The sequence below is a fragment of the Mesoplodon mirus genome (assembly GCF_964341445.2).
Source record: "Mesoplodon mirus genome assembly, chromosome: 1".
Taxonomy (NCBI): Eukaryota; Metazoa; Chordata; class Mammalia; order Artiodactyla; family Ziphiidae; genus Mesoplodon; species Mesoplodon mirus.
In genome coordinates, this window is record NC_138976.1 from 51,909,993 (window position 1) to 51,937,467 (window position 27,475).

Genomic DNA, 27,475 nt, shown 5'->3' on the forward strand with positions numbered 1-27,475 from the left:
GAATATGTAAGAAGGTAGCATGGTGGCTGACATCATGTCAGAGAGGACATTTACAGTTGTAGGAAAGTTATGTTTCCTAAACAGTGTTCTTCAGTGACCACATTACAGATGACTATTTCCATCTCCCTGTTTTGTAACTTATATTCCTGAAACAGTAAACCAAATGAAGGAGTAGGCAAGTGAACAATATTTAGGATGCAGTTGTCTTAAATTGACAGACATTTTTAGAGCGGTTTTAAGCTTACAGAAAAATTGAGTAGAAAGTACAGGGTTCTCATATATTCCCCCTGCTCAGTTTCCCCTGTTATTAATATCTTTCATTCGTGTGGTGCATTTTTTTAACAATTTATGAGCCAATATTGATACATTGCTATTAACTAAACTTCATAGTTTACATTAGGGTCCACCCTTTGTGTTGTACAATTCTACGGGATTTTGACAAATGCATAATGTCTTGTGTCCACCATTACAATCATACCGAGTAGCTTCATTGACCTAAAAATCCCCTACAACCTACTTAGCCATCCCTCCCTTCCCCAACCCTTGGCAACTACTGATCTTTTCACTGTCTCTATAGTTTTGCCTTTTCCAGAAGGTCAAATCATTGGAAATATACAGTATGTATCCTTTTCAGATTGGCTTCTTTTGCTTAGTAGTATGCATTTAAGATTAAATATAGAAATCTGATCATCCTGGTTGGCCCCTTCTTAAATACCTTCAGTAATTTTCTGCTAGGTTTGGGGTCATAGTCTAAGTTCTTAACCAGGCATTCAAGTCTGAAATGATCTGACCATTGAAGAACTTGCCAGTCTCATCTCTGGTCACATTCCTCACCCACATTCTCCACTCCAGACTACCTGAAGCTCTCAGAACTTACCGAACCTGCTTATGACACCTGAGTTTGCTCACCGTGGAATGACCTCTCTCTTACATAGTTTGTCTGGCAAACAATTTCTAGTCCTCTGAGCCTATATGGGAGCATCAGCTCCCTCTCAAAGTGTTTCTGGCCTTTGGAAGTTGAATTAGATCCCTCTGTGCATACCACCTGTGCATCGCTATGAAAGCCCTCATTACCCTGCAACATAATGAACAGTGATTCTTGTCTGTCTCCCAAATTGAGAGCGTGTTCCTTGAGCATAAGACCTTGTTCATTTCTGTAACTTTAATGCCAACCACAGGGTCTGGCACATGATAGGAACTCAAGGTCTAACTTTTAGATGACTAAAGTAACAAATGAATGAATGTTCTATCAAAAATTTACTGAAGCCAGGGCTTCCCTGGTGGCGCAGCGGTTGAGAGTCCGCCTGCCAAGGCAGGCGACGCGGGTTTGTGCCCCAGTCCGGGAGGATCTCACATGCCACGGAGCGCCTGGGCCCGTGAGCCATGGCCGCTGAGCCTGCGCATCCAGAGCCTGCGCTCTGCAACGGGAGAGGCCACAACAGTGAGAGGCCCACTTACCGGAAAAAAAAAAAACATTACAGTTAAGATAGCCCATGAACCAGAACTTGCAGGGCATTTGGATTGAAGTTTGGTGTCTGATTAGTTTTTGAGGAGATACCTTGTGCTCATCCAAAAGAATATACGGTATTGTAAATGCTTTGAAAACCAAAAAGGTCTGTTCTCATCTTTCAATCGGCAATATTAATTGTTCTTTTAAATCTAGGAACCAAAAATTTACATTACCTCATGAAAACATAACTCTTAATTTTCAAAGAAAATCTGATAGTGGTTTATGAAAAAAAGAAACACCTAAAAACTGTTGTAGGACCAAAGATAAAGACATCAGACTGAGTCACAAAGCTTTTGGGAATTCATCCCCAGCATTGTGATCTCCATTGGGCAGTGACATCCTAATGTCCCTGCTACTTACAGGACCTGCTGGGCAAAGAAAGGAAACTCTGAGACACAGTAGATCACTGGGTAAATCATGTCATTTTTCCAATGATTTTTATATTGTTTATTTTTTTATGCGGGGTTTTTCACCCAGAGATTACTGGTACGGATCCCACCGATGAAGGTGAGCATTTAAAACTTTCCTCAAAATAGCAGATAACAAACATGATCCATTATCCTAGAAAATTGGCCCGTAGCAATTTTTTAAAACATTTTATTTAAGTATAGTTGATTTACAATGCAGTGTTAATTTCTCCTGTACAGCAAAGTGACTCAGTTGTACACATATATATTCTTTTTGATATTCTTTTCCATTATGGTTTATCATAGGATCTTAAATATAGTTCCCTGTGCTATACAGTAGGACCTTGTTGTTTATCCATCCTATATACACTAGCTTGCATCTGCTAATCCCAAACTCCCAATCCTTCCCTCTCCACCCCATTGTCAACCACAGTGTGTTCTCTATGTCTGTGAGTCTGTTTCTGTTTCGTAGATATGTTCATTTGTGGCGTATTTTAGATTGCACATGTAAGTAATATCATCTGGTACTTGTCTTTCTCTGTCTGACTTACTTCACTTAGTATGATAATCTCTAGGTCCATCCATGTTGCTGCAGATGACATTATTTCATGCATTTTTATGGCTGAGTAATATTCTATTGTATATATAGACCACGTCTTCTTTATCCATTCATATGTCAGTGGACATTTCGGTTGTTTCCATGTCTTGGCTGTTGTAAATAGTAGTGCTGTGAACATAGGGATGCATTCATTTTTTGAATTATAGTTTTGTCTTGGTTTATGCCCAGGAGTGGGATTGCTGGATCATATGGCAAGTCTATTTTTAGTTTTTACAGGAACCTCCATACTGTTCTCCATAGCAGTTTCACCAATTTTACATTCTCACCAACAGCGTAGGAGGGCTCCCTTTTCTCCACACCCTCTCCAACAATCCGTGGCAATTTCCTATAGGATGATATAAAGTTTATTGTTGGAAATATGGTATAACTTAGATTTTAAATCTCTGCCTCAAATCCTTGTGAAAAAAATGCAGTTAGAGAAAGAAAATAGTCAGAGAAATCGACATATTTCTGATCTCTGTTCATACTCTTTTTCAGGGCCCGAGAGGACGCCCTTACCTCGGCAGCCTGTGGCTGAACAACCACCTAAAGTGGAAGAAGAAAATAAGGAGTATACTCCTGCTAATCCGAAAATTGGCAATTATTATAAACATAGAAAACAATGTAAGCTTTTCACGTTAATAGCAATACATATACAAAAGCTGATTAGACGGGTTTGATTTAGTTTTGATTAGACTGGTTTGACTTGTTTTAACTCTAAAACTCCTATTATCATTTTATTTCCTATTTAAATTTTAACTTACTTTGTAGACGTTTCAGCGTATGAGATGAAATCCTTGTTTCCTACAACTTTTTTCATGAGGTGTTATGAAGTTTAATAAGATTCTCTTGGTAATTGTCTATAATTAACATAGGGTTTATCATTAGTAGTATGGTTATTTATTCACATTAGTAACAATTGACCTAATTTTATGGTGAGTTAACCAGACTTTATTTGGAGGTGTGTGTCAGCTTTGTAGGGCTTCTTGAAACAAAGTACCACAAACTGGGGCTCAAAGCGAAAGAAATTTATTCTGTCACTTCTCACGGAAGCCAGAAATGCAAAATCAAAGTTTTGGCCATGCCAGCCTCTCTGCAAAGCCTCTAGGAGACTATCTTCCCTTGCATCTTCCAGTATCTGGTAGCCCCATGAGTTCCTTGGCTTATAGCAGCAGAACTCCAATCGCTGCATCTGTCTTCACGAGTTCTTTCTGTGTTTCCATATACAAATTTCCCTCATCTCAATAAGGACACCGCTTTGGATTAGGAGCCCACCTACTTGCATGTGACTTTGTCTTAACTAATTAAATGTTCAATGACTTAACTTCCAAATTAGGTCACATTCTGAGGTATTGAAGGTTAAGACGTCAACATAGCTTTTTGGGGCATACAAAATTCAACCCATAACAAGATGACTTTGAGATGTTTGGAAGGTCCACTGAAGTTCAGTTTATTCACCATTCATCATATGGGCTTTGTTTCCATGTTCTTACAAGGTCCACCATTCTACAATGTGAAAAATTCGTGAGAAACTCTTGTTAAAAATTAAATATAGTGTTTCCCTGGTCGCGCCAGTGGTTGAGAGTCCGCCTGCCTATGCAGTGGACGCGTATTCGTGCCCCGGTCCGGGAAGGTCACACATGCCGCGGAGCGGCTGGGCCCGTGAGCCATGGCCGCTGAGCCTGCGCATCCGGAGCCTGTGCTCTGCATCGGGAGAGGCCACAGAAATGAGCGGCCTGCGTACCGCAAAAAAAAACAGACCAAAGAAAAAAAACAAACTAACAAAAATTAAATAGTATTGAGATTAAATCTGATTATCCTGCAATCTTTCATAATATTAATCGAAGATAAAATAGAAATAGTATTAAGATATACACATGTACATTCACTCAAGTACTTTGAAAACTATAATACATAAGTTGTATTTCTGTATGTTCTTTGGTGAATCACTGTCCTCTTTTGTAAGTTCAAAAAATCACTGATGCTTCACAGAGGTCAATTGCCAGGTTTCATAGCTACGAAGAAGCAGAGTCACTAGTGGTGTCCAGTCTGTTCACCACAGGCTGCCTCTACTGTATGCAAAATCATGCAGTTATTTCCTTTTCAGGATGTATCTCTATTTTGAATTTCCAGAGGGTAAATAAATTAAGAGCCTGATATTTACTTAGATTGAAGAAAAAAATCTTTCTTACACACACACATATATATATAAAATATAAATGGGATTATACGAAAGGATTGTATTATGACTTGCTTTTTTCATTTAACAACTCCAGAGCTCTTTTCACATCTACCTCCTTATTTTTAATGGATATATACTGTTCCATAAAATGATATGTTCCATAATTTATCCACTATCTCATTAAAGAATTAGATTATGTGCAGTTTTTTCCCTGTACATTCTTCTCATGTACACTTGTGTGTATCTCTCTTTGGATAGATACCTAATACTGGAATTTTTGAATCAAGGATTAATCTTTTAAAATATTGATAGATACCACAAATTGTACTCCAAACCTTATCTACCAATTTACATCCCCCAAGAATGCACCACAATATCACATCACATACAATGAATATTGTTAATCATATTTTGTGAATAAGTGAGAATTTTTCATTACTGTTGTAATTTGCACTCTGATTCCTTTTGAAACTGAGGATTTTTCTCTGTATTTACTGGGCATTTTTATTTCTACTTCCATGATTTACCTGTTCATATCCTTGGCCCATTTTTCTATTAGGTTGTATTTTATTTGTTTGTAGGGGCTCTTTTTATGTTTTGTATATTAATTTTTTCTCTATGATAAAAGTAACAAGTATTTTCTCCCAAGCTGTTGCTTATCTTTAAACTTATTTAGGTATCTTAATCACAGAGAAAATTTTAAATTTTATGAGATCAATTCTTGATTAATTTCTTCTTCATTTTGTATCTTATTTAGGTAGGCCTTATCCAATCCAAGATATTAAATTATTTTCCAATTTTTGGATAATTTTTTATTTTTGTTTAAACTCTTAGGTCTTAAATCCAATTATCTTTGTATATGGCATAAAATATGCATAAAACTTTACATTTTTCCAGGAGGATTGCCGGTTGTCTAACACTAGTTCCCTACTGATATGACACTCACATTTAATATAATCTAAATTCCATTTGAAATTGTTCAGTTGCTACCTTTTTATTGTTTCTTTTATCTGTCTTTCCCTACAAAAATACCACAGTGTTTTAATTTTTATACTTTCATAACTCATAACATGAATATTGAGCTGTGATTTCCTTTTATTTCTCCATAGATCTAGTCCAGAAATTCTTCAAAATTAATGGCAGTGTGTGTGTGTGTGTGTGTGTGTGTGTGTGTGTGTGTGTTGGGGAAGTGAATATATATATTTATATACTAAACACACATATACATTCATGTGTGTAAAATTTTCTGTCATTTCATGAGATTTTGGAAAGTGGAGACATGCATATGAATGTTCAGTCTGGCATCTTGATCCAATTTACTTTGACTCTGGTTGGGTGGGCATGTCCATTAGTTTTGAATTACAACCAGCCTCACTGACAACTCTTAATAGCAGGCTTCTTTATGTGCATGTGTAAATGTGAATCTGTTGGGGAGATCTTGATTGTTACTGAAGTATGTGCTTTTTAAGCTGAACTATTACAGTCTAACAGAAGGTTCAAGGGCAAGTGAATGCTTCTTACTTGGCTAAAATTTGACAATGTTAATACAAACAGTGATAATATTACACATCTACAAATCCTTTGGGCACCTATTATGCACCTATATATGTTTTTTTGCAATTTCCTTAATAATTTCTTTTCAGAAATAATCAGTTAGTATAAGGATACTAGTTTGGCTTTTTTCCCCATGAATTTTATTTTTGACCCTTGCCCCACTTGTTATTTTGTAGCTGAAGAATGTCTCAAATACTTTATTATTCTTTTCTTGGAATTAGTTAGTGCATATGTTTTAAGAAAAAAAACATCTGGTGAGGAAAAATGTAAAAGGAACAAGAAGGGACTTAGCAAGCTGCTGAAAAATTTTGATCTTATTAGAGATTAGAGATTATTTAGATCTTTTTAGATGTGTTTACATCACAAAATCCAAATGGCACACAGTCTGAAATACCTGTGAGAACAACAACTGACCTGAATTTTTCTCTAAGAAGCTTAAGTACTGAAAGGCACCATTGCAAATATGAAGAACCCTTAAAGCAAGATTCCAAAATAGCACTACAGAGTATTGGGTAGGAAAAAGGTCTTAGTGGAGCTAATGTCATCAGGGAGTCTTAGTTCCTAAAATAGGGAGACTCCACGATAGCCATTGCACTGATAAATTCAGAAGGCAAGGACGTTCTTATATTTCTTAGCCTCATATTTTTGGTTTGTGTGGACAGGAAAATGAAATAACTAAATTTAGGACTCTAGAAAATTGTTTTTTCTTAAACCCACATTTTTACTTCTTTCTGCTTTGCACTTTCAACTTCAAATATTATTTCTTTTTTGCATCTTTCCACCAAGTGTAACTATTGATAGATAAAACTGTTGCCAGCATGTGACTCTGGAGGCCATTAAAAGTCTCTAAAGTACATATACCACGTCTTTCACCTTGACGTGTCAATAGCTCATATCTATGAAAGACAAGAAGACAAGGAAAAGGGGATGAAAATAAATAAGGCAAGACAGCATATTTCTGACTATGACCATATTCAATATTGGGAAAAGCCAGACTCAGCAATGCCTAACTATTAATAAAGCTACTTGACAATAACGAAATATTTTGAGCAATTCCAAAATTTGGGGCATAAATGGATAGGGACATTTCAAGGGCATACATTAATTAGACAAACCTCTCATGGGAATTTTGCTTGCACACAGCAGACAACATCTTGAGCTATTTGGGATAAGACACACAGAGCCAGGTACCTCAAATTCCCTTAGGAAATGGATTATTGAGGACCACAGTACCCATGGAAGAGATTCCAAAACCCTAACTTCTCTTCCTACAATTCAGGTCCCCAAAGGATTGTCAAAGTTGTATTGGGATAAGACATTTTTGCCATTTTAAAAGGGGCCCTAACAGAGGGAGTCATGTTGACATGGCGGGGACATTGTGGAGGAGCAAGCTCCCCAAGGAGATGGAAATCTCCAGAAAAATTTTGACTAACAATTCTTTTAGTCCCCAAAACGATGAGAGCGAGGCAGTAGTGAGACAATCCAGACATTTTTCTCCAAAATCAAGTCTGAGGGTTGCATAGCAGAGTTAAAGGATTACTTACCAATTGTTCCAGCCCTGCCTGAATCTGTGTCAACTCTGGTAACGGGTTCGTTTTTCCATCCTTCCTTGCCAACAAGATACCTATTCTGTTTGTAGGCTCAGTAGAAATCTTCCTAGAAGTGGGGTTGCCTGTACTTCATACGGAACTTTATTGACTCCTGTATGAAGCAATTTAACTGAAATTGCCAACTTCATGGGGAGAACAATGGTCCTTCAGTCACAATTGTTCCCAAATACACTCTTGCTGACATACCTCCAGATGGACACATTGTAGACTGAGATATATACTAAATCAGGCCTGAAAATCCTTGATTTGTAGCCCCAAATCTTTAGGGCCAAAACTCTGTTTTGAGTAGTTAACATGCATGTGTTTCCAGTTTGCAAGGACATTGATGTTACAACTCTTTCACGTCACCACCCTGACCAGCAACCAACTTGTCCTGAAGTGACAGTATCACTTCAAGGCCTGTTCAGGGAGCCATGTGAAGCCAATGCCTCTCATTCCATAGATGTTCCGTACTGTCAAAGGAAGCCTGTGGCCCCACGCTCCCAGTTTTTCCTCACTCTTGCAAATTATACGCATATTAATCCTACCTCAGGCAACCCATTATCACACAAACATCATTCTTCAAAGCCTTCTTCTTTCCCCTCCTTTAAGGTATCTCAGGAAAATGTCAACATCTCTCTCTTTGTTTTTTTTGTTTGTTTTGATATTTTTGTCTCCTTTTCTTCTACTTTTTTAGCTTAAAAAATGCTTAATCACAAATGTTGAGTCAATATATTTATATGCTGATAATCCATTATGCCTTTTCGTAGATAAACTCGTCAATGAAAACACGACATTACCACCTCCTGAAACAGTCAGCAATGAAGAAGAAGGTAAAGAACCTATTGAAAAAACTATTCACAGTATTAAAGTTACAACACTGTAGTCAGACCTGGAGCATATCATTATATGACTTAAAAATTTTACTTTCATTAATCTGAGTATTTTGTAAAGTAATAACATGCTTAAAGAATTTGTACTACTACAATTTAAAGCCACTCTAAAATCTTTTAAATGGTAAAAAAAATCTAAGACTCAATTTTCAGATTTACTTGACAAGTGATAGGAAGTGAGCTCTTTTTAAAATATAACTTTATGTTAGTAAAATGTATTACATTTATATTTATATTAAATATATATTTATCTAAAATATCATGTGTGTATATATTTATATAAATATATTTAGTACATTTTAATATAATTTAAAAATAATGATATAACAATCACATGCTTGAGAAACAAACTTGCCTCTGCTTAGAGTCAATTGTTGGTGTTTCCTAAGATTATCCGTGGGGGAAAGTTCAGAGTGAGAGTTTACAAAATCAAAATTATCCTTTTACTTTTTCTGACAAGAGTATTGTTCCTTATAAAATACTTGTGAAAACATAACAACCCAGGATGGCTCTCCTCGAAGGTCTTGAAAGAGGAGTGGTCTAATTGAATACAGTGGACTGTCATTACATGAAACCCTATGTTCTCCAGTTCATGCAATCCAAGTATGTTTCTCATATGATTACTCTAATATTATTCACTTTCTTGATATATTTAAATAGAGAAATCTGATCATCCTGGTTGGCCCCTTCTTAAATACCTTCAGTAATTTTCTACTAGGTTTGGGGTCATAGTCTAAGTTCTTAACCAGGCATTCAAGTCTGAAATGATCTGACCATTGAAGAACTTGCCAGTCTCATCTCTGGTCACATTCCTCACCCACATTCTCCACTCCAGACTACCTGAAGCTCTGAGAACTTACCGAACCTGCTTATGGCACCTGAGTTTGCTCACCGTGGAATGACCTCTCTCTTACATAGTTTGTCTGGCAAACAATTTCTAGTCCTCTGAGCCTATATGGGAGCATCAGCTCCCTCTCAAAGTGTTTCTGGCCTTTGGAAGTTGAATTAGATCCCTCTGTGCATACCACCTGTGCATCGCTATGAAAGCCCTCATTACCCTGCAACATAATGAACAGTGATTCTTGTCTGTCTCCCAAATTGAGAGCGTGTTCCTTGAGCATAAGACCTTGTTCATTTCTGTAACTTTAATGCCAACCACAGGGTCTGGCACATGATAGGAACTCAAGGTCTAACTTTTAGATGACTAAAGTAACAAATGAATGAATGTTCTATCAAAAATTTACTGAAGCCGGGGCTTCCCTGGTGGCGCAGTGGTTGAGAGTCCGCCTGCCAATGCAGGTGACGCGGGTTCGTGCCCCAGTCCGGGAGGATCTCACATGTCACGGAGCGCCTGGGCCCGTGAGCCATGGCCGCTGAGCCTGCGCATCCAGAGCCTGCGCTCTGCAACGGGAGAGGCCACAACAGTGAGAGGCCCGCGTATCGCACAAAAAAAAAAAAAATTTTACTGAAGCCAAATTACCTTATTTTGTTATCTTGTTCTATTTTGTTTTTTAAACAGAACCAATCCAGAGTCCACATGAGACTGCATTTTGGAAAATGTTAGCTAAAGGTACGCTCATAGTAGTTGGGTAGCTGGGAAAATGTTTTGGTTTTCTAAAGTCTTCTGTAAGAAATCCAAGATCAGTGTAAATTGTTCTAATACTGAGAATTAATAAGTCAACATTTTGCTGCCATCATCACATGTAATAGCAAATGTAAAACAAACCCAGAAAGCTGATCAGTGTCACACATTTTCTGATTCTCTCCCCAAAACTCTTATTTTCCTACAAGTGTTGCAATCTAGTCATTTAATTTATGATTAAAAATGTTAAATAAGGCTCTTGCTCAATATAATCCCTCTTTGTATTTGGAGCAGTATGCACATGGAGAGGCATGAATGAATGCAAATTATATATCAAAATATATGCATGCATAAAAGTAATATATAATCATAAATGTACAATCATGCATGTATAAATGTAACATGCATAGCATTTGTATGTATCATGTATAAATGTAACATGCATATCATCTATGTATGCAGACATGTATAAATATAATTCATGTATCACACACATACAAGCATGTGTTATAAATGTGAAATACGTACCATATTCAATGGATCCTAGCTTGCAGATTCTGTATTTGTGAATTTACCTGTATCTAAAATTTATCTGGAACCCTCTACTTGCAGAACTTTCACAGTCATTTGTAGACACACACAGAGTAGCAATTTCTGTTGGCGATTTTGCTATTTTAAATGCCCCCCAAGTATAGTAGTACAATGCTGTTTAATGTTCCTAAACACAAGAAGGCTGTGGTGTACCTCAGGAGAAAAATGTGTGTATTATATAAGCTTCATGTAGGTGTGAGTTATAATGCTGTTGATTGTGAGCTCAGTGTTGATGAATCAGCAGTATATACTAAATAAAGTGTCTCTAAACAGAAACACACACATAAAACAAGGTTAGATATTCATTGGTTGATGAAAATGTAGTGACCAGAGGCTCATAGGAACCTAAGCCTGTATTTCCCTTAGGAACAATGCTGGTTCAGTATTCATTGATTCAGTGCTTACATAGCTTAACTACCATGACTACCATGAACAATGAGAATAAGCTGTATACACACACAAAAGTAAGTGAATTTTGTTTACCATAACACCAATTTATTGTTTAAACAGCTATAAATGCAGACACCATTGAGGACAACCAACGAGATCAAGCTTTTCAGCCAATTCCAAGTAAGAACAAAATACTTCAATTAAAGGGATACATAAATACTTTCACACATTGTAGTGTCTACATGGTGATACTGTTTTCCTCAGTAAGGTATAGAATATGTAAGAAGGTAGCATGGTGGCTGACATCATGTCAGAGAGGACGTTTACAGTTGTAGGAAAGTTATGTTTCCTAAACAGTGTTCTTCAGTGACCACATTACAGATGACTATTTCCATCTCCCTGTTTTGTAACTTATATTCCTGAAACAGTAAACCAAATGAAGGAGTAGGCAAGTGAACAATATTTAGGATGCAGTTGTCTTAAATTGACAGACATTTTTAGAGCAGTTTTAAGCTTATAGAAAAATTGAGTAGAAAGTACAGAGTTCTCATATATTCCCCCTGCTCAGTTTCCCCTGTTATTAATATCTTTCATTCGTGTGGTGCATTTTTTTAACAATTTATGAGCCAATATTGATACATTGCTATTAACTAAACTTCATAGTTTACATTAGGGTCCACCCTTTGTGTTGTACAATTCTACGGGATTTTGACAAATGCATAATGTCTTGTGTCCACCATTACAATCATACCGAGTAGCTTCATTGACCTAAAAATCCCCTACGATCTACTTAGCCATCCCTCCCTTCCCCAACCCTTGGCAACTACTGATCTTTTCACTGTCTCTATAGTTTTGCCTTTTTCAGAAGGTCAAATCATTGGAAACATACAGTATGTATCCTTTTCAGATTGGCTTCTTTTGCTTAGTCAGATGCATTTAAGATTCCTCCATGTCTTTTTGTGCCTTGATGGTTCACTTCTGTTCATCACAGAATAATATTCCATTGTATGGATGTACCAGTTTGTTTATCCATTCACCTATTGAAGGACGTCTTGACTGTTTCCAAATTTTGGCAATAATGAATAAAGCTGCTAGAGACATGCACTTGTAGGTTTTTGTGTAGTCATAAGTTTTCAACTCATTCGGGTAAATACCAAGGATCGTGATTGCTGAATCATGTGGTAAGACTATGTTTAGATATGTAAGAAACTACCAAACTGTCTTACAAAGTGGCTGTACCATTTTGTATTCCCACCAGCAAGGAATGAAAGAATTCCTGCTACTGAATGTAGTTTTCATTCATGGATTAATTTTATTTGTATGAGTGAAAGAACTCCTGACTTGATGGAAAATTTCATAATGAGGCAATATATTAATTTTCCCCAATCCTCTGTCTTTCAAAAGGACATTGAAAAAGAAATAACATCTGATAATACATCTAAGTCCTGTCACCTCAATTCTGTACTGGATTATTTGACCAGTACAGCCACTTGCCTTTCAGTGCATCAAGAAAACAGAGTCAGTCTTCTTTGTTTAGAAAAGTGATATACAGTAATGACAAATACTTTAGAAATATTTTGTGTTTTCAAGTAATTAAAATGAGCATCACTGATTTTCTATTACATATTGAGCACATACTACACTATACATACATTATTATGTCAGCACTCACAGCAACTCCATGAAAGTTGGTATTATCTCCATTTTACAGATGAGGAAACTGAGGCTTAGAGGAAAAAAAAGCTGTCCAAACTTGTAATTAGCTTTTCTATAATTTCCAGTGGTTAGGAATTTCAAACCCTTCTCTAGTTTTGACCACCACCTTGATAAACAAAATGTACTATAAGCACACCTATTTACAAACACCCTTTTAAGGAGTAACAAAGCAATTCAGGAGCACAGTCCATTTTAACATAATTTGTTTATTCCCAAAATAATCTCCCTCAAAGTCAAGATATCAGTCATTGACAACTGTGCACATTTCACTCCCCTTGGCCTAGGATTGCACTTTGACAATTACAAGTTTTTTAAATATCAGAGAGTTAGATATGGGAGCTTGTCATTGCTTATTACCAAAATATCATTACCTAGAAAATCATGAAAACCCTTGGAACTTTTAGGTGGGAGGAGGTTGGGGGAAAGGGGAGAAATAGCAACATGGTTATTTAAAGTCACTATTAAATGCCTATTAAGTCAGACATATATTCAGGAAGTTATAAAATTTGGCAGTAAAGATATATTTTCATAACTTTAGGAAAAAGACTTTTGACGTTTCTGGATCCAGACATGATTTTTATTATATAATGTATTTTAGAAAGTTAACTAAATTTCCATTTCTTTAACATCAAGTACACTAGATTTGATCACAGTAATAAAATGGCAAATTCAGTTCTTTTTTTAAAAATAAATTTATTTATTTTATTTATTTTTGGCTGTGTTGGGTCTTCGTTGCTGCATGCGGGCTTTCTCTAGTTGCGGTGAGTGGGGGCTGCTCTTCATTGTGGTGCACGGGCTTCTCATTGCAGTGGCTTCTGTTGTGGAGCACAGGCTCTAGGCGCGTGGGCTTCAGTAGCTGTGGCATGCAGGCTCAGTAGTTGTGGCTTGTGGACTCCAGAGCTCAGGCTCAGTAGTTGTGGTGCATGGGCTTAGTTGCTCCATGACATGTGGGATCTTCCAGGACCAGGGCTTGAACCCATGTCCCTTGCATTGGCAGGCAGATTCTTAACCACTATACCACCAGGGAAGCCCGCAAATTCAGTTCTTAAGCCTTGTGGAGAAAGCATTGTAATACATCATCCTTTTAGCTTAAAAGAAAGTCAATGCATGTCCCAACAGTAGAATTGCATCTTTCTCTCTTGAAGGACTAATCCCTTGTGTGTAATTTCATCACTTTTTTTTTTTTTTTTTTTTTTTTGCGGTACGCGGGCCTCTCACTGTTGTGGTCTCTCCCGTTGCGGAGCACAGGCTCCGGATGCGCAGGCTCAGCGGCCATGGCTCACGGGCCCAGCCGCTCCGCGGCATATGGGATCCTCCCGGACCGGGGCACGAACCCGTATACCCTGCATCGGCAGGCGGACTCTCAACCACTGCGCCACCAGGGAGGCCCCATCACATTTTTTTTTTTTTTTGCGGTATGCGGGCCTCTCACTGTTGTGGCCTCTCCCGTTGCGGAGCACAGGCTCCGGACGCGCAGGCCCAGCGGCCATGGCTCACGGGCCCAGCCGCTCCGCGGCATATGGGATCCTCCCAGACCGGGGCACGAACCCGTATCCCCTGCATCGGCAGGCGGACTCTCAACCACTGCGCCACCAGGGAGGCCCCCCATCACATTTTTAATAGTAATCTCTTCAGTCTTGAATTGTTTTTATTATTATTATTATTCAGGGAGGAAGTCTGATACATATTTTAACATCTGGTAACCTGGGTTTGATACCAAATTTTGCCACTTATTAGCTGTGTACCAAGGGCAAATCCATAAACTTCTGTGATCCTGGAAAATGGAGCAAAGGACAGCTCCCCCATGATTGCTGTGAAGGGGAAAGGTAAAAAAGTTAAGAGTACTTGGCTGTAGGGAGTGGCCTATAGCCTTCTCCTTTGCATTGCATGAGGGTAGTGGGGAGAACTCAGTGAAGACTCCGGGTGGTGAAGGCTTCTCTTCAGTTGCTTTGCGATCCTTATTCCTCCAGGAAAACATGCTGAGCAGAGTCACTCTTTCCCATTGCATTTTCTTTCTTTTCTCTCAGACTCTGATGTGAATGCTACAGATAAAGACAACCTGGCAGAAGTTAAGAAAGCCAAATTAAGGTTAATTCTGGGCATCTCGTTGACGAGCCTCTTCCTTTTTGCCATCCTCTTGGCAGTCAGTTGTACCGTGCTGTACAAAGTGAAGATAAAGAAGTAAGTCTACAGACCTCTGGAGTCTTTAAAACACGTGAGAGGAAACACCCACTCTGCTCTCTTTAGTCGAGTGCTAGGCAAACGTGACTCCCAAGTTTATAAGGTATTCATTTTGGCTCCATTTCCCCTATTTGGAAAGGAGCATGGGGCTGTCTCTCAGGGAATATCCCACTTGGACTTTTTCCCAATATTTTAAATAGTCATCTAGAGATAGTAACAACCCTAGTCAATTGGAAAGGGTATAGAGAATCTAGAAATGTATTCTTTTTTAATAGCCTTGAAACAAAAGGGCTATGACCTCTGTTCTAAACAGCACATCTGTGTAGGGTCTAACATTTTTCATTCATTTTTATATAGTGTTATAATAAATAGCTAATATATTGGACAGAATTCATATATCACTTTAAGATGCTTTTCTAAGCCAAGCTGCAAACGTACACAATTAAAAACAATTTTTGATGTATGTTTTTTTTTTTCAGATGTAAAAAAGCTCTTCAGTCTGGTGAAGACTTTGTCGACCCAGAGCAGGCATCTCTTTATAACTGATCCATGAGAAGGCGTATCAACACATCTTTTTCTCAGAGTACTGACAGCAGCACATTTTGGGGCACCACTTCTTCAGAATTAAGGAAATCAGACACAAGGTCAAAATCTAGGACAACAGACGTGGTTTCCACAGGCTCAGATGAGACAGGCATGAATGATGAGTCAGACTTAATTCAGAGTGAGGAACAAAGACAAACCCACTGATGAATAGACAACTTTAATTTTTTTTGTCATAAAAAATATGTTGGTGCCACTCATGTTATGATTTGGAAACTCTGTTGAGACCTTTAAATTTTCTGGTGCTTTAAAAGGAGGGCAGGGCTTCCCTGGTGGCACAGTGGTTGCGAGTCCGCCTGCTGATGCAGGGGACACGGGTTCGTGCCCCGGTCCGGGAAGATCCCACATGCCGCGGAGCGGCTGGGCCCGTGAGCCATGGCCGCTGAGCCTGCGCTTCCGGAGCTCCGCAACGGGAGAGGCCACAAAAGTGAGGCCCGCGTAACGCAAAAAAAAAAAAAAAAGGAGGGCATATTCAATTAAAAAATCTCTCAGCTATAAAAACCATTCAATGGAAAAAAAATAGAAGGAAATAACTTAAGGTGTGGAAAACTTCATCAAGTAAAAATGATCCTGGAAAGTGACTTAAGGAAACTATTCATTCTAGGCTGGTTCTTTTTAAAATGAGAACATTTAGTTTTTTACCTTACTTGGGGGCATTTTGAGGACTTTCAGGGTAATCACTACTAACTACGCCCCTCCCCACCACCAAAGCAAAAAAAACACACCTGTTCATGTTTTACTGGCAAAACAGGTGTGCCGTATCAAGAGACAAAACTAGCACTAGAGACTCTTAGCATTCTTCAATTGTTTCCAAGTCATCAGGGTCCTCTCATAGGACAGTAAGATTTAGGACCTTCTAAAGTATCCATAACCATTTGAGATAACATTGTTTTTCAGAAGAAAAGAAAGGAAGGAGGGATCCCAGCATGTAATTTCCTAGAGGGGGATCCATGGACCCTGAATCTTTTAGAGCTGGAGGACCCTTCCTTCTCTCTTCCCCCCAGCACCCAGGCTCAGTATGTGCTACTGGAAGAAAAGCAAACATCTCAAAGACTAATTGAAGTTATCAGTGACTTATGAACCTATCTATCCTAGGAGTATTTCAGTTTACAAAGAAGAACAATGGAATAGGGAACTGTTTCCCTTTTAGGAATCAGTTTCAACTGGAAGGATTTTAGGGACATGTACCAGGTCCTTTGTGGATATGTGTTGATGATGGGAAGGGGAAGAACTTGTCCTCCTCAATTCTCACCTACTTTATGCTAGGCACTTTGGTACATTACAGCACACTGAATTCTACTACCCTATGAAAGGCAAGTTTATTTTACAGATCAAGAAAGGAGAACTCGGGTAAGTCAGATACCTTGCCTAAGATCACCTGCTAGAGAGAAGCAAAGTTTAGATGTGCTTCACAGCTGAGGTTCTCTCCATGATCCATGAGGGTTAATAGCCAAACTTACTATAAGTCAAAGGATGTTGTTTAGGAGCAAGGTAGGCATCCACAAGGCAGGAGATTCCTTAATCCAAGGGTCCTTTCATCTCTTGGGAAATTGTTTTCCTTACCTGTAGGTTAGGTCTTTATGAACCTTCTTCCCCATGGAGGACAGACACACACTACACTCACCTGACGCAGCCCTACCATGCATTCTCTGGGTCATTCCCTCCCTCGTTATTTTCTCCCCTGACGCCAGCCCCAAGCTCTCCATTGGCTGGGAAAGCTACGAAGCTCCGCCTTCGAGTAGCAACGGACTATATAAGGCGGTACCCTGGCTGGAGAAGAGGTAGTAGGGTGTGTGTTAAGCTCTGCTTGCTTTTCCCATCAGTGCACACAATTTTCGAAGCCAGAGGAGGTGGCCTTGAGCAGTAGCCCATGCTGCCCTCCGTGGGTTACTTTTGCCATTTTCCATGCCCTTTTGACAGCCCCTGGGGCCGGTGCCAGCGTTTGTGCTGCCAGTTCAGGCACCGGGAAACGCGGTGGGAACTGAGTTAGGCAGCTCATTGCAGCAGCTTGGAGGTGCTCGGAGTGCAGCGGAGCCATGTTGAATCCATGGGTGAGAAAAGGCTTGTGGGAAGAATGTCAGGTGGGCTTGGGGAGGGGTTGGCTACCAACCGTTCCCACCTTTTTACTCCACCCACCCTTGGAAGGGACCACGAATTTTCTTGATTGGAAAGAGGTGTAAGGGTTGCTTTTGTCTCCAGGACTAATGTACCTTGAGAAAGTTACTCAATATGGTTTTACTATGCCTAAAAGGGCCAAAAGAGATGTTAACTATATATATATATATATATATATTTTTTTTTTTTTTTTTAATTGGTTTCTCATCCTCAGCATAACTTGCAGATACCATTGTAGGTAACATTGTAAAGTGCAGTCATGGTATTGGGGGCGGGGCATGAAGAATGTCAGGTAGTCTAGAAGTGAGGAGAGGGTCCTACATCCCAGGCTGGTGTGTATGTGTATTGGGAGGGGGAGTGTCTTTTCATTTGTCCCCTGCTGACCCTCCATGCCATGACTAAACCTGGATTTCCTAAACAGGTTGTCTGGACCTCTGATGTGTTTGTTTCCTCTTAAAGGACAAAATAAAACCAGTTCCTTTTTAACTTGTTTCCCCCCATTCCAAAACACCCTTGCATTTCCTTTCTCTGATGCCCATAATCTGTCTCTTCCCCAGCCCTCAGAAAGGGCTGTTTACTCCCACCTACCTACTTAAGGGCAATTCCTATAGAGTGGCTATTATGGGCAAGAGGAAAACAAGCACTTGCCTTCGAACGAGGAACCAAGTTGTTAAGAGTTCGCAAGAGTAAATCTTCCCAGCATCGCACAGCCAGGTTCAGGAGCCTTAAGGGCTAGTCCTTACTCCCTCTTACTTCACCCCTCCCACGTCAAGTGTGTTCGACATATACTGAGCAGTGAGGGTGCTATGCAAGATCCTGTTTGAGGACGTTCTTCGAGAGCCTTTTGGGTGGTCACACAGTTTCTGAAACCGTGGAGCGGGGGCGTCCAAGAGACATTCGGGAAGATGGTTGGCTTAGGCTGGTCATCCGCAGAGAATCTCCGCCCCAGTACTGAGAAGCTGAGAGAGCTGAGAGAGCTCAGCTTCCAGGCCGGCTCTACGTGGGTGGCCACCCCGCCCCCAAGGCTCCGGAGGGGGAGAGTGGGGCGGGGCCAAAGTCACGTGGCCAGGGAGGCAGGGCGAGGAGCGTGCTGTGGACCGGCGTGTGCGGACGGTTGATGCCAGCTCTTGGGAACGCGGGATCCTAGAAAGGCATGCACAGTAAGATGCACGTGCGTGGTCTTGTGTGGTTTTATCATCGCTTCCTGTCACCCATCCCCAGTATGGTATTACTCTAAGGAGCTTCCTGTGCTCTGGGGAAAGGTGATGGGTGGGGTGGGACCCCGGTTGTGGTGAAGAGGATTTACAAGTCAGGAGGAGCTGTTTCCAATCACCTGTAGCCTGAGCAAAGGTTATAAGTGTGCCTCAGACTTCAAAATTTGCCCTCCAAATCCAGCTTCTGATGCAGCAAAGAAATTTTAAACTTCGGACATGGAGGTAAAGTACAGTTTTTTGTTTGTTTGTTTTGTTTTTTCAGTAGCACCCCAACGCACTGCTTAAATAGCCTTTCCTGAATCATGGCAACCAGATAAAACCCAGCTTATGCCAAAATGCAGTTCTAGCTGGTTACCCAGAGTTTACTCCCCTTTCCAAGTTTATTTAAAAAGAAATTAGACCCATTTGTTTATGTTTGGAACATAGGATAGTTCTCATTCTTGTGCCTGCTCTTCACCTTTTTCCTTCTCCATCAAAATGTCCTACACCTTTGTTACACACGTTGTTTTGGATTTCAATAGAGTTGATTTCTTAATAGAAAACAAATGATAAATTGAAAAGCGAGTGAGCCAGGAGAAAGCTCATTGTGTAAAGAGGAAGCACATGTGTGTTATCAAAACACGTAGGTTATCTAAAATAAATTCAGAGTTTTAACGAGTATAATTTGGACGACATCTCATATCTGAAATTTCTTGTTGGGGAGAAGAGAGAAGTATGTAAATTATCCCATCATTGCCATAGGAAAGTATATCTTGGAAAGAGGGAAGAGGTGGAGATTTCCTTAGTAAAAAGTCAGGAAGGAGCTGCCAGGTATTGTGAAGAGCCATGACTAAGCAGCCTGATCTCTTGTCGCTGTCCTGGGTTTCCTCAGGAGTGTGGATCCAACTGGTCTGGAGTTTTATTTTTTTGATTTTTTTTAAGGTTTTTTTAATGGTTGGTTGTGGAAGGGTGTGTTTTGCTTAACTTGGTGTTTGAGGCATTCTGTAGAATATCAGGGACCTTAGTGAGAATGTTAAGAACCACTAAATTAAGAAAAGACTAATGTTTTAAAAAAACTTTCTTGTGACAGAGGAGATATATTGGTGTGTGAGTCTATGTACAGTTCTGTGTAAGAGGCATTTGACTATTTGAACTATTACCAAATTGTCACTGCTTGGTAAATAATAAGGTGAATAGTGTATATCCAAACCATGTCATGTTTGACACAGCTCAATATGTATACACGTGGCCTATCCCACAGATGTATAGTTACTCTAGTAATAAGACACGAATGTACTTTAATCAGTCATGGGAATGAGCTAGACATTTGAAAGACTTAATCAGTAATAGCCGTTGACATTCTCATTCCAGGAACTGACCTGTTAGTCAACAATTCCCTGCATTTAAGGCTGGGTTTGGAAAAGTTAATGTCCTTGTGATAGGAAACTCATTGTCCAGGATATTCTGGAGTCCACATTTCATCTTAAGTGATGTTTAAAGATAAACCCATCTTCCATTAACAACACTAGGCACAACTATGGAAGAATTGGAAAGAATCAACAAAGAAATCGAGTCAGTCAAGGCTGAGGTTGCAGAAAAGGGGAAGAGGCTCTCCAGGTTTACTTTAGCGCTTGAAGAGCTATCGCAAAGCCCCGCGGCCTCCTTGAGTGACACAAAAGTGAGACAAGGTTCTCCTGAAACTAGTCTGCTCCCAAAAGAACAGTGGAATGAACCGTCAAAGAGCAAAGAGAGTCAGCCTAGAAAGTACGTGATGGACCACAGATGTCCAGCAACTGACCTTGAGTATGATCCCTTGCTCAATTATTCTGCAGGGCTGCTTGGGGCATCTAAAGCAAAGCAGGGTAAGACTGACAAGCAGCACTTCTGGAAGAAATCTGTGGGTGGAAATTGCCACAAGTCCCTGGAGAGCCAAAGACCTTATGTTTCACCAATACGAATTAAAATAAATCTTCAAGATTCTGATGAAGATGACCTTGTTATGGATGTACCTCCAATCATTCCTACTTCTAAGAAATCTAAGCCATTTAGAGGCTTTAAATATCAGAATATGGATGAAAAGATACAAGTATTGCCCCCGGAGGAGAGAAATCTTCAGATCAGTGGTATGGAAGAGGAGAAGATAGATGAAACGCAACTAACCACACAAACAGATGATGACAGTAACAAGTTAGAACCACCAAAATCACACATGAAAACCTCACTAGATACTAAAACTAACATAAACTTATGTGGTGTTAAAAACCACATTTCTAAGATGGAAAGCTTCAATGGTGAGGAAAAGCATGTCTGTATTTCAGGAGAAAGTATAACTTGTGCACCTCTCAGTGACAAAGAAATACAGAAGGAAAGTCATAATGAAAGTTACCCAAAGAGCAGAAGACGTGTAAAAACAATTGATGATACTCAAAAAGAAGAAACTGAATGGCAATATTCACCAAGCCAACTCCGGTTCTGTTATTCAGACGATCATGTGAAAGACAAAGTTCTGAGAGTACAAGACGACAGTCAAGACTTCACTACTCTTGAAGACAACAGATTAGTTGAATTTGATTTTGATAAGGAATGTACTGAAGATGACACTCCTTCTGATTCTGATGACACTGTGAAGGAATGTCTTCGAATTTTCAGTAAGTTCACACGAAGCAAAGCTCATAAGGGAGAGACTGCTAAGCAGGTTGGTCACTTTTTTAAAAATCCTTTTCCTAAATCTAAAGGAGTTTCCCTTAAATATATATTCTCTATATTCTAAACCCTATAGAATATATATAACATCTATTATATATATTTCTAATACTTATGATTAATAATGTATTAAAATAAGGCAAAACCTTGGTAATTGGCCAGCCATCATGTCTTGCAGACTTGACATTTTCCAGAGACCCTGGTATTATGTACAGTAACTTATAGTTGATTTCCCAAATTAGAGGTATCTTTTATAGGAACCTATGCATGTCAGATTATCCAAATTAAATTATTTTTTCTGAATTATTTTTTAATAATTTGCCTAGTATTTTGTAGCTTGGATTCCTGTGGCTCTTCGGGAAACATAACTTTGCTTTTACTACACTGAAATTGGATGTCTTATCTTTTTCCCATTAGCCTTCAGGAAAGCAAATGGAATTAGATATGCAGTATTACCAAAACGTTTCTGGACCAAAAAGGAGAATTGCGCACACTGCCAAGTTTGATGTGAGTCATTTTGTTTCTCTTTCTATCGCACTTCTCACCCTCCCTGTCTCTCTCAGCAGGTTATGAAGTACCTACCTTGTCATTTCAAGCTTTAAGTATATTCCAGTACTTGTTATCCTATTATCCACTAGGGGGCACAAGTGGGCAGTCAATAAATTTATTGCCTACTTGTAAGCATTTTCTGAAACCTTCATTTTTCTCCCCCATTATCTAACGTTTTCATTAAAAGAAGGTATGTTGTTTTTGTATAACCTTTTAACTATAAATTAAAATGGTCAATCCTTATTATTTTCAGATTCTGTATTTGCAAATTTGCCTCTTCAGTAAAATTAATTTGTAACTTTAAAATCAAGACTCATGCTTCTGTGGTCCTCTGTACACAGGCGCAGTGGCCAAAAAATTGAATTGAATCGCCTGACATGCACGTTCCCAACTAAGGTTGAACAAGGCAACACTGACTTCTTGTTCAGCTGTCATACTGTTAACCAAGGTCCTTACCTGAGTCTGTCTGGTGCCATGTTTTCTGCATTTTTGTGTGTTTTGTTGGTGATTTTGTTATTTAAAATGGTCCCCAAGTATAGTGCTGTCTAGTGTTCCTTGGCGCAAGAAGGCTGTGCTGTGCCTTACAGAGAAAATGTGTGTTAAACAACTTTGTTCAGGCACGAGTTATTAGTGCTGTTGACCACAAATTCAGCGTTGATGAATCAGCATTATATACTAAATGAAGTATCTTTAAACAGAAACACGCATATAACAAGGTTATGTATTCATTGGTTGATGAAACTGCTGTGACCAGATACTCACCTGCACCTAGGAGTAATGGTTCAGTATTTTCTAATTCATTGTTTGCGGGACTCTATAGAACTTAACTAGCGTAAGTAAGGGGAATTGACTGTAGTTTTGCAAAGCAATTTGAACCTCTTGTAAATTTATATTATAAATGCTGAAGTTCTTTTATGACATGTAAAGGAACTGTACAAACACTGCAGCAAGTATTATTCCTTTAACACTTTTGTGTTAAAAAGTGCTATTTAACACAAACTTTATTTCTCTGCTCTAGTCTCTGTATTATTTTTACTTGGTACATACTGACAGCAGAATCTTCTGCATGGCATAAAAAGGCTTTATGCTTCCAAGTCGCAATTAAGACCCTGAATTCCAGTTCTTAACAGAATAGTTGAACGTCCTTGAGCAAATTACTTAATTTCTCTGTTTCATTTTCCATATCCATGAAATGGAGATAGTGAATACCTGCACATCCCGGGGTCAGATATTATAGATATTTACTAAACTAGTTTCTCTCCCCTTCTCTCTTATGAAAAAAGTTTTTAGGAGGCTAACCTTGTTTCTCTTTAATTGCAAGTGATGTGGTGGTTAGTTTTCACATTACTGTGCTATATAACGTCCCCCCAAATTCTTATATTTAAATGATTGTCGGTTTCATCAGCAATTTTTAAAGAATACATTCTCACAAATAGAAGTAACTGGGCAAAAGAAGATAAAGATTTTTATGATTTTAAAAATATGTTACTGGGCTTCCCTGGTGGTGCAGTGGTTGACAGTCCGCCTGCCGATGCAGGGGACACGGGTTCGTGCCCCGGTCGGGGAAGATCCCACATGCCGCGGAGCAGCTGGGCCTGTGAGCCATGGCCGCTGAGCCTGCGTGTCTGGAGCCTGTGCTCCACAACGGGAGAGGCCACAACAGTGAGAGGCCCACGTACAGCAAAAAATATATATATATATGTTACCATATTGCCTTCTAGAAGGGTTGTGACAATTTACAGTCCTACACAGTGTTCCAGGGTTCCCTTCCCACAAACCTTACAAAAAATGGGTATTATCATTTTTTAAACCTGTAAATCAGAGTGAAATTTTATTTCCTTAGTTTATATTACATTTCTTTGGTTACTAGTGAAGCTGAACATTTTTTCATATGTTCCCTTCTTTTCTCATAATGAATGTTGCTGTGGAGAAGTCTGATGCTAGCCTGCTATTTCTCCCTGTATGGGTCACCTGATACGTCTGCCAGGTTACCTAATGAATTCTTTTCTTAACTTTGAATTTCAGTAACTTCAGTAGGATATGTCTTATTACCACTTCTACCTGCATACAAAGTGTCATTATCTTATAAGATTTAATTTTCTCTCTTATTTCAAGAAAAAATGTCTCAAATCATATGCTTAAATTGTTGTTCAGTTTTATTATTTCTGTTTATTTCTGGGAATATTCCAATTATGTGTGTATCGGACTACATGTAGTATTGTGAATGGAGTCAATTCCAAAGAGCTTTTGTGCAAAAGGAAAGTGAAATTATCCATCTTATCCATTTTTAAAATCAGGATTTTTTTGTTTTATGTTGATTCTCTATAGGTTCCAACCAGTAAAGAGATCACTAGCCCATCCAGGGGACCAGTTCTACCATTAATTAGTCACACTGGAATCCTTCAGGCCCAGCAACAGGCAGTGCAGATAATGGCTGCCATTAAGGGTGGGCAGGCTTTTGTTGCTGCCACTTCAGAACAGAAAAAAAAAAACATTTGCATGTCCAGCCTCTCAGACCCAAAGGAAAGCCTCAGGAGGTATGAGAAAATCTCTTTTTTAAGTCACTTATTTAATAAATGTGGTTTTACCTTATTTTAAAAATGTTTCTTATGAAGTCCATATATTCCCAATTATAGTTAAGTCAATCACCTAGAGCTTTACATGAAATAATATGATTAGCATGATATCTAAATCATTTATATTGTTTATCTCTATATGCTAGGCAATAAATGGTAGTATTTTGCATGCATTCTTACATGGAGCAAGTTGCTTTATAAATTATTTAAATTTGTTCTAGGTTATACTGGAGTTGGTTATTGAGACCCTTTTGTGTTAGCATTTTGTTTTCTTCCAGAAAAAAATATATATGTATATATATAGATCAAGCCTATAAACGAAGCATTGTGAAATTTTGAGCTGATGATTGAAATAAACTCATCTTCTGAGACTAATGACATTAAAATTTACCTTTTCCTTTTTCTCTCGTTCATTTTAAACTTCTTAGAAAATTCATGTACATCAGACAGCCTTCATGTGGATGTAGTTCTTTCAAAGGAAAATCTAACTGCAAAGCCAAACAGATCACACATTCCTGTGAAAAGTATTGCTTCTTTTCCTGTAAAGGTACTATAAACTAAGTCTGAAGATAATAATTTTATTTCTAATTACCATCATATCCTACCCATATATAGAGCCCCTTGGAGAGTGGGTATATTCTTCTCTCTGAAGACCCCTAATTCAGATAAATGCCAAACCTATTGAAGAGAAATTTCAACCTTTTTTGGTTACCCTTAGATATAGTTATTTTCATATTTTCATGGGATGTGTGCCTGTGCGTCACTTTTGGTTAATTTGGTTTTCCTATCCTTGGAAACATTAGGCATTTTTTCAGACCTAAAATATCTGTAGCTATGATTAATTTAAGCTGCCTCAGAGTTTTTCAGAGAAAAGTTTTACATTGGAATATGCCTTTCAGGCCACATCCAGTGAGGGGTGTATATGTGTACATATGTGAGAGAGACAGGGAGACAGAGAGACAGACCTTTAGAAAATAATGCCCACTAGTAATATGATAGTACAACCTTTCCTCTTTAGTCAATTTTCCCCTACTTGTGGCAATGATGTTTTTTTTTTTTCTTTTTACCAAATATTCTTTAGCAGAAAACTACCGGTCAGTTTTAAGGCTTTGTCCCTCCTAAAAGTGAGGTAGATTAACTCATCCTAGAATTCTTAGTCTTTTTAAGTCCGTCGAAAGGAATGCTCACCTTGTTTCTAGCTGGGATCGTTTTAATATTGAATATGCAAAGATTGTCATAAATTTAAGTCCAAACATTTTTCTCAATGAAAAGTTAACTGAAAGGCATTGGGACATATATTTGTTTTAAGAATAGTAAGCTGGGACTTCCCTGGTGGTGCAGTGGTTAAGAATCCGCCTGCCAATGCAGGGGACACGGGTTCGAGCCCTAGTTCGGGAAGATCCCACATGCTGTGGAGCAACTAGGTCTGTGCACCACAACTACTGAGCCCGCGTGCCTAGAGCCCGTGTTCCACAACAAGAGAAGCCACAGCAGTCAGAAGCCTGCGCACCACGACAAAGAGTAGCCCCCGCTTGCCGCAACTAGAGAAAGCCCTCGTGCAGCAACGAAGACCCAATGCAGCCAAAAATAAATAAATAAATTTATTTTTAAAAAAAGAATAGTAAACTTCACACCTTCCTGTACGCTGATCAGAGGACCAAACCATGGTTCTAAGAATCTGGATGTGGAAACAGCAAAGGGATTAGATGAGTAATCAGATCAGCCTTAATAATGGTGGACATACAGGCAGCTGTCCCACTTCTCCCTTTTGTGAGTGTAGATAATTTATGCCTTGCATTTATTCTACTTCTGATGAATTTAAAATGAAATTATTTTTAAATTTAATTCTGGATATAAAACTTACCTAAGATAGTTATACTTTCATACACATAGTAGGAATGTTAAACAGAACACACATGTATTCTTCTTTTCTCTAATCAATTTTGTATTTAACAAGATGTTGAAACATAAAGTGGCTCATCAGAAGAGGGCTGTAGGAGCATCAGAATCCTCGTCCAAAGTACCTGATGAAGTAAGACAACGCTATGTCAACCTCTTTTTTGAGAAGTATTTGAGAGTTTATAAAACAGAGGATGAGGCTTTTAACAAGGTCAGTACTAAATAATGTAATTTATCTGAAAACAACACACACACACACACACTCAGTAACTATTACTTTGACTAAAGAACTCATGAGGCACAACTAGCAAACAACTTTATTCAGTTTCTCTCCAGTACTTTTTTGAAGCCAGGCTGTAGACCTAGATTTTTCCTCCCTCTTGAATGACTTTTCTGGTCTTGATAATTTGTAAAAAGTACTCTGGTTACTTTTCTTTTTTTAAAAAAATAATTAAACTCTTTATGTTGGAGATTCATCAGGTTTTTTAAAAAATTAATTTATTATTTATTTTTGGTTGCATTGGGTCCTTGTTGCTATGCGCGGGCTTTCTCTAGTTGCAGCGAGTGGGGGCTACTCTTCATTGCGGTGCGCGGGCTTCTCATTGTGGTGGCTTCTCTTGTTGTGGAGCACGGGCTCTAGGTGC

General features: G+C 38.8%; 2 protein-coding genes across 10 annotated transcripts in view; both read left to right on the top strand.

The window, feature by feature from the left end:
- Positions 1-15,882, top strand: part of EQTN (equatorin) — a gene marked incomplete at its 5' end in the record, with an annotated part of 367,375 nt that extends 351,493 nt beyond the window's left edge. Inside the window, 2 exons of the mRNA XM_082625779.1 lie at positions 15,040-15,193; positions 15,673-15,882. Coding sequence (XP_082481905.1) covers positions 15,040-15,193; positions 15,673-15,739 — 221 coding nt within the window. The 3' untranslated portion in view covers positions 15,740-15,882. The remainder of the gene's footprint in view (positions 1-15,039; positions 15,194-15,672) is intronic.
- Positions 15,883-15,948: 66 nt separating this feature from the next.
- LOC309802455 (RNA exonuclease 1 homolog) overlaps positions 15,949-27,475 on the top strand; it is a 46,999-nt gene continuing 35,472 nt past the window's right edge. For 6 of the 9 annotated variants that reach the window (XR_014293800.1, XR_014293801.1, XR_014293802.1 and 3 more), the window contains exon 1: positions 26,661-27,042. Coding sequence is in view for 2 of the 9 variants with exons in the window: in XM_082618017.1 (XP_082474143.1) it covers positions 26,890-27,042 (153 nt within the window). In the remaining 7 variants the exon portion in view is untranslated. Of the gene's footprint in view, positions 21,800-22,224; positions 22,315-24,684; positions 24,894-25,360; positions 25,480-26,660; positions 27,043-27,475 lie in introns of those variants that run through there. The other 3 variants (XR_014293798.1, XR_014293799.1, XM_082618016.1) reach the window with 1 other exon arrangement.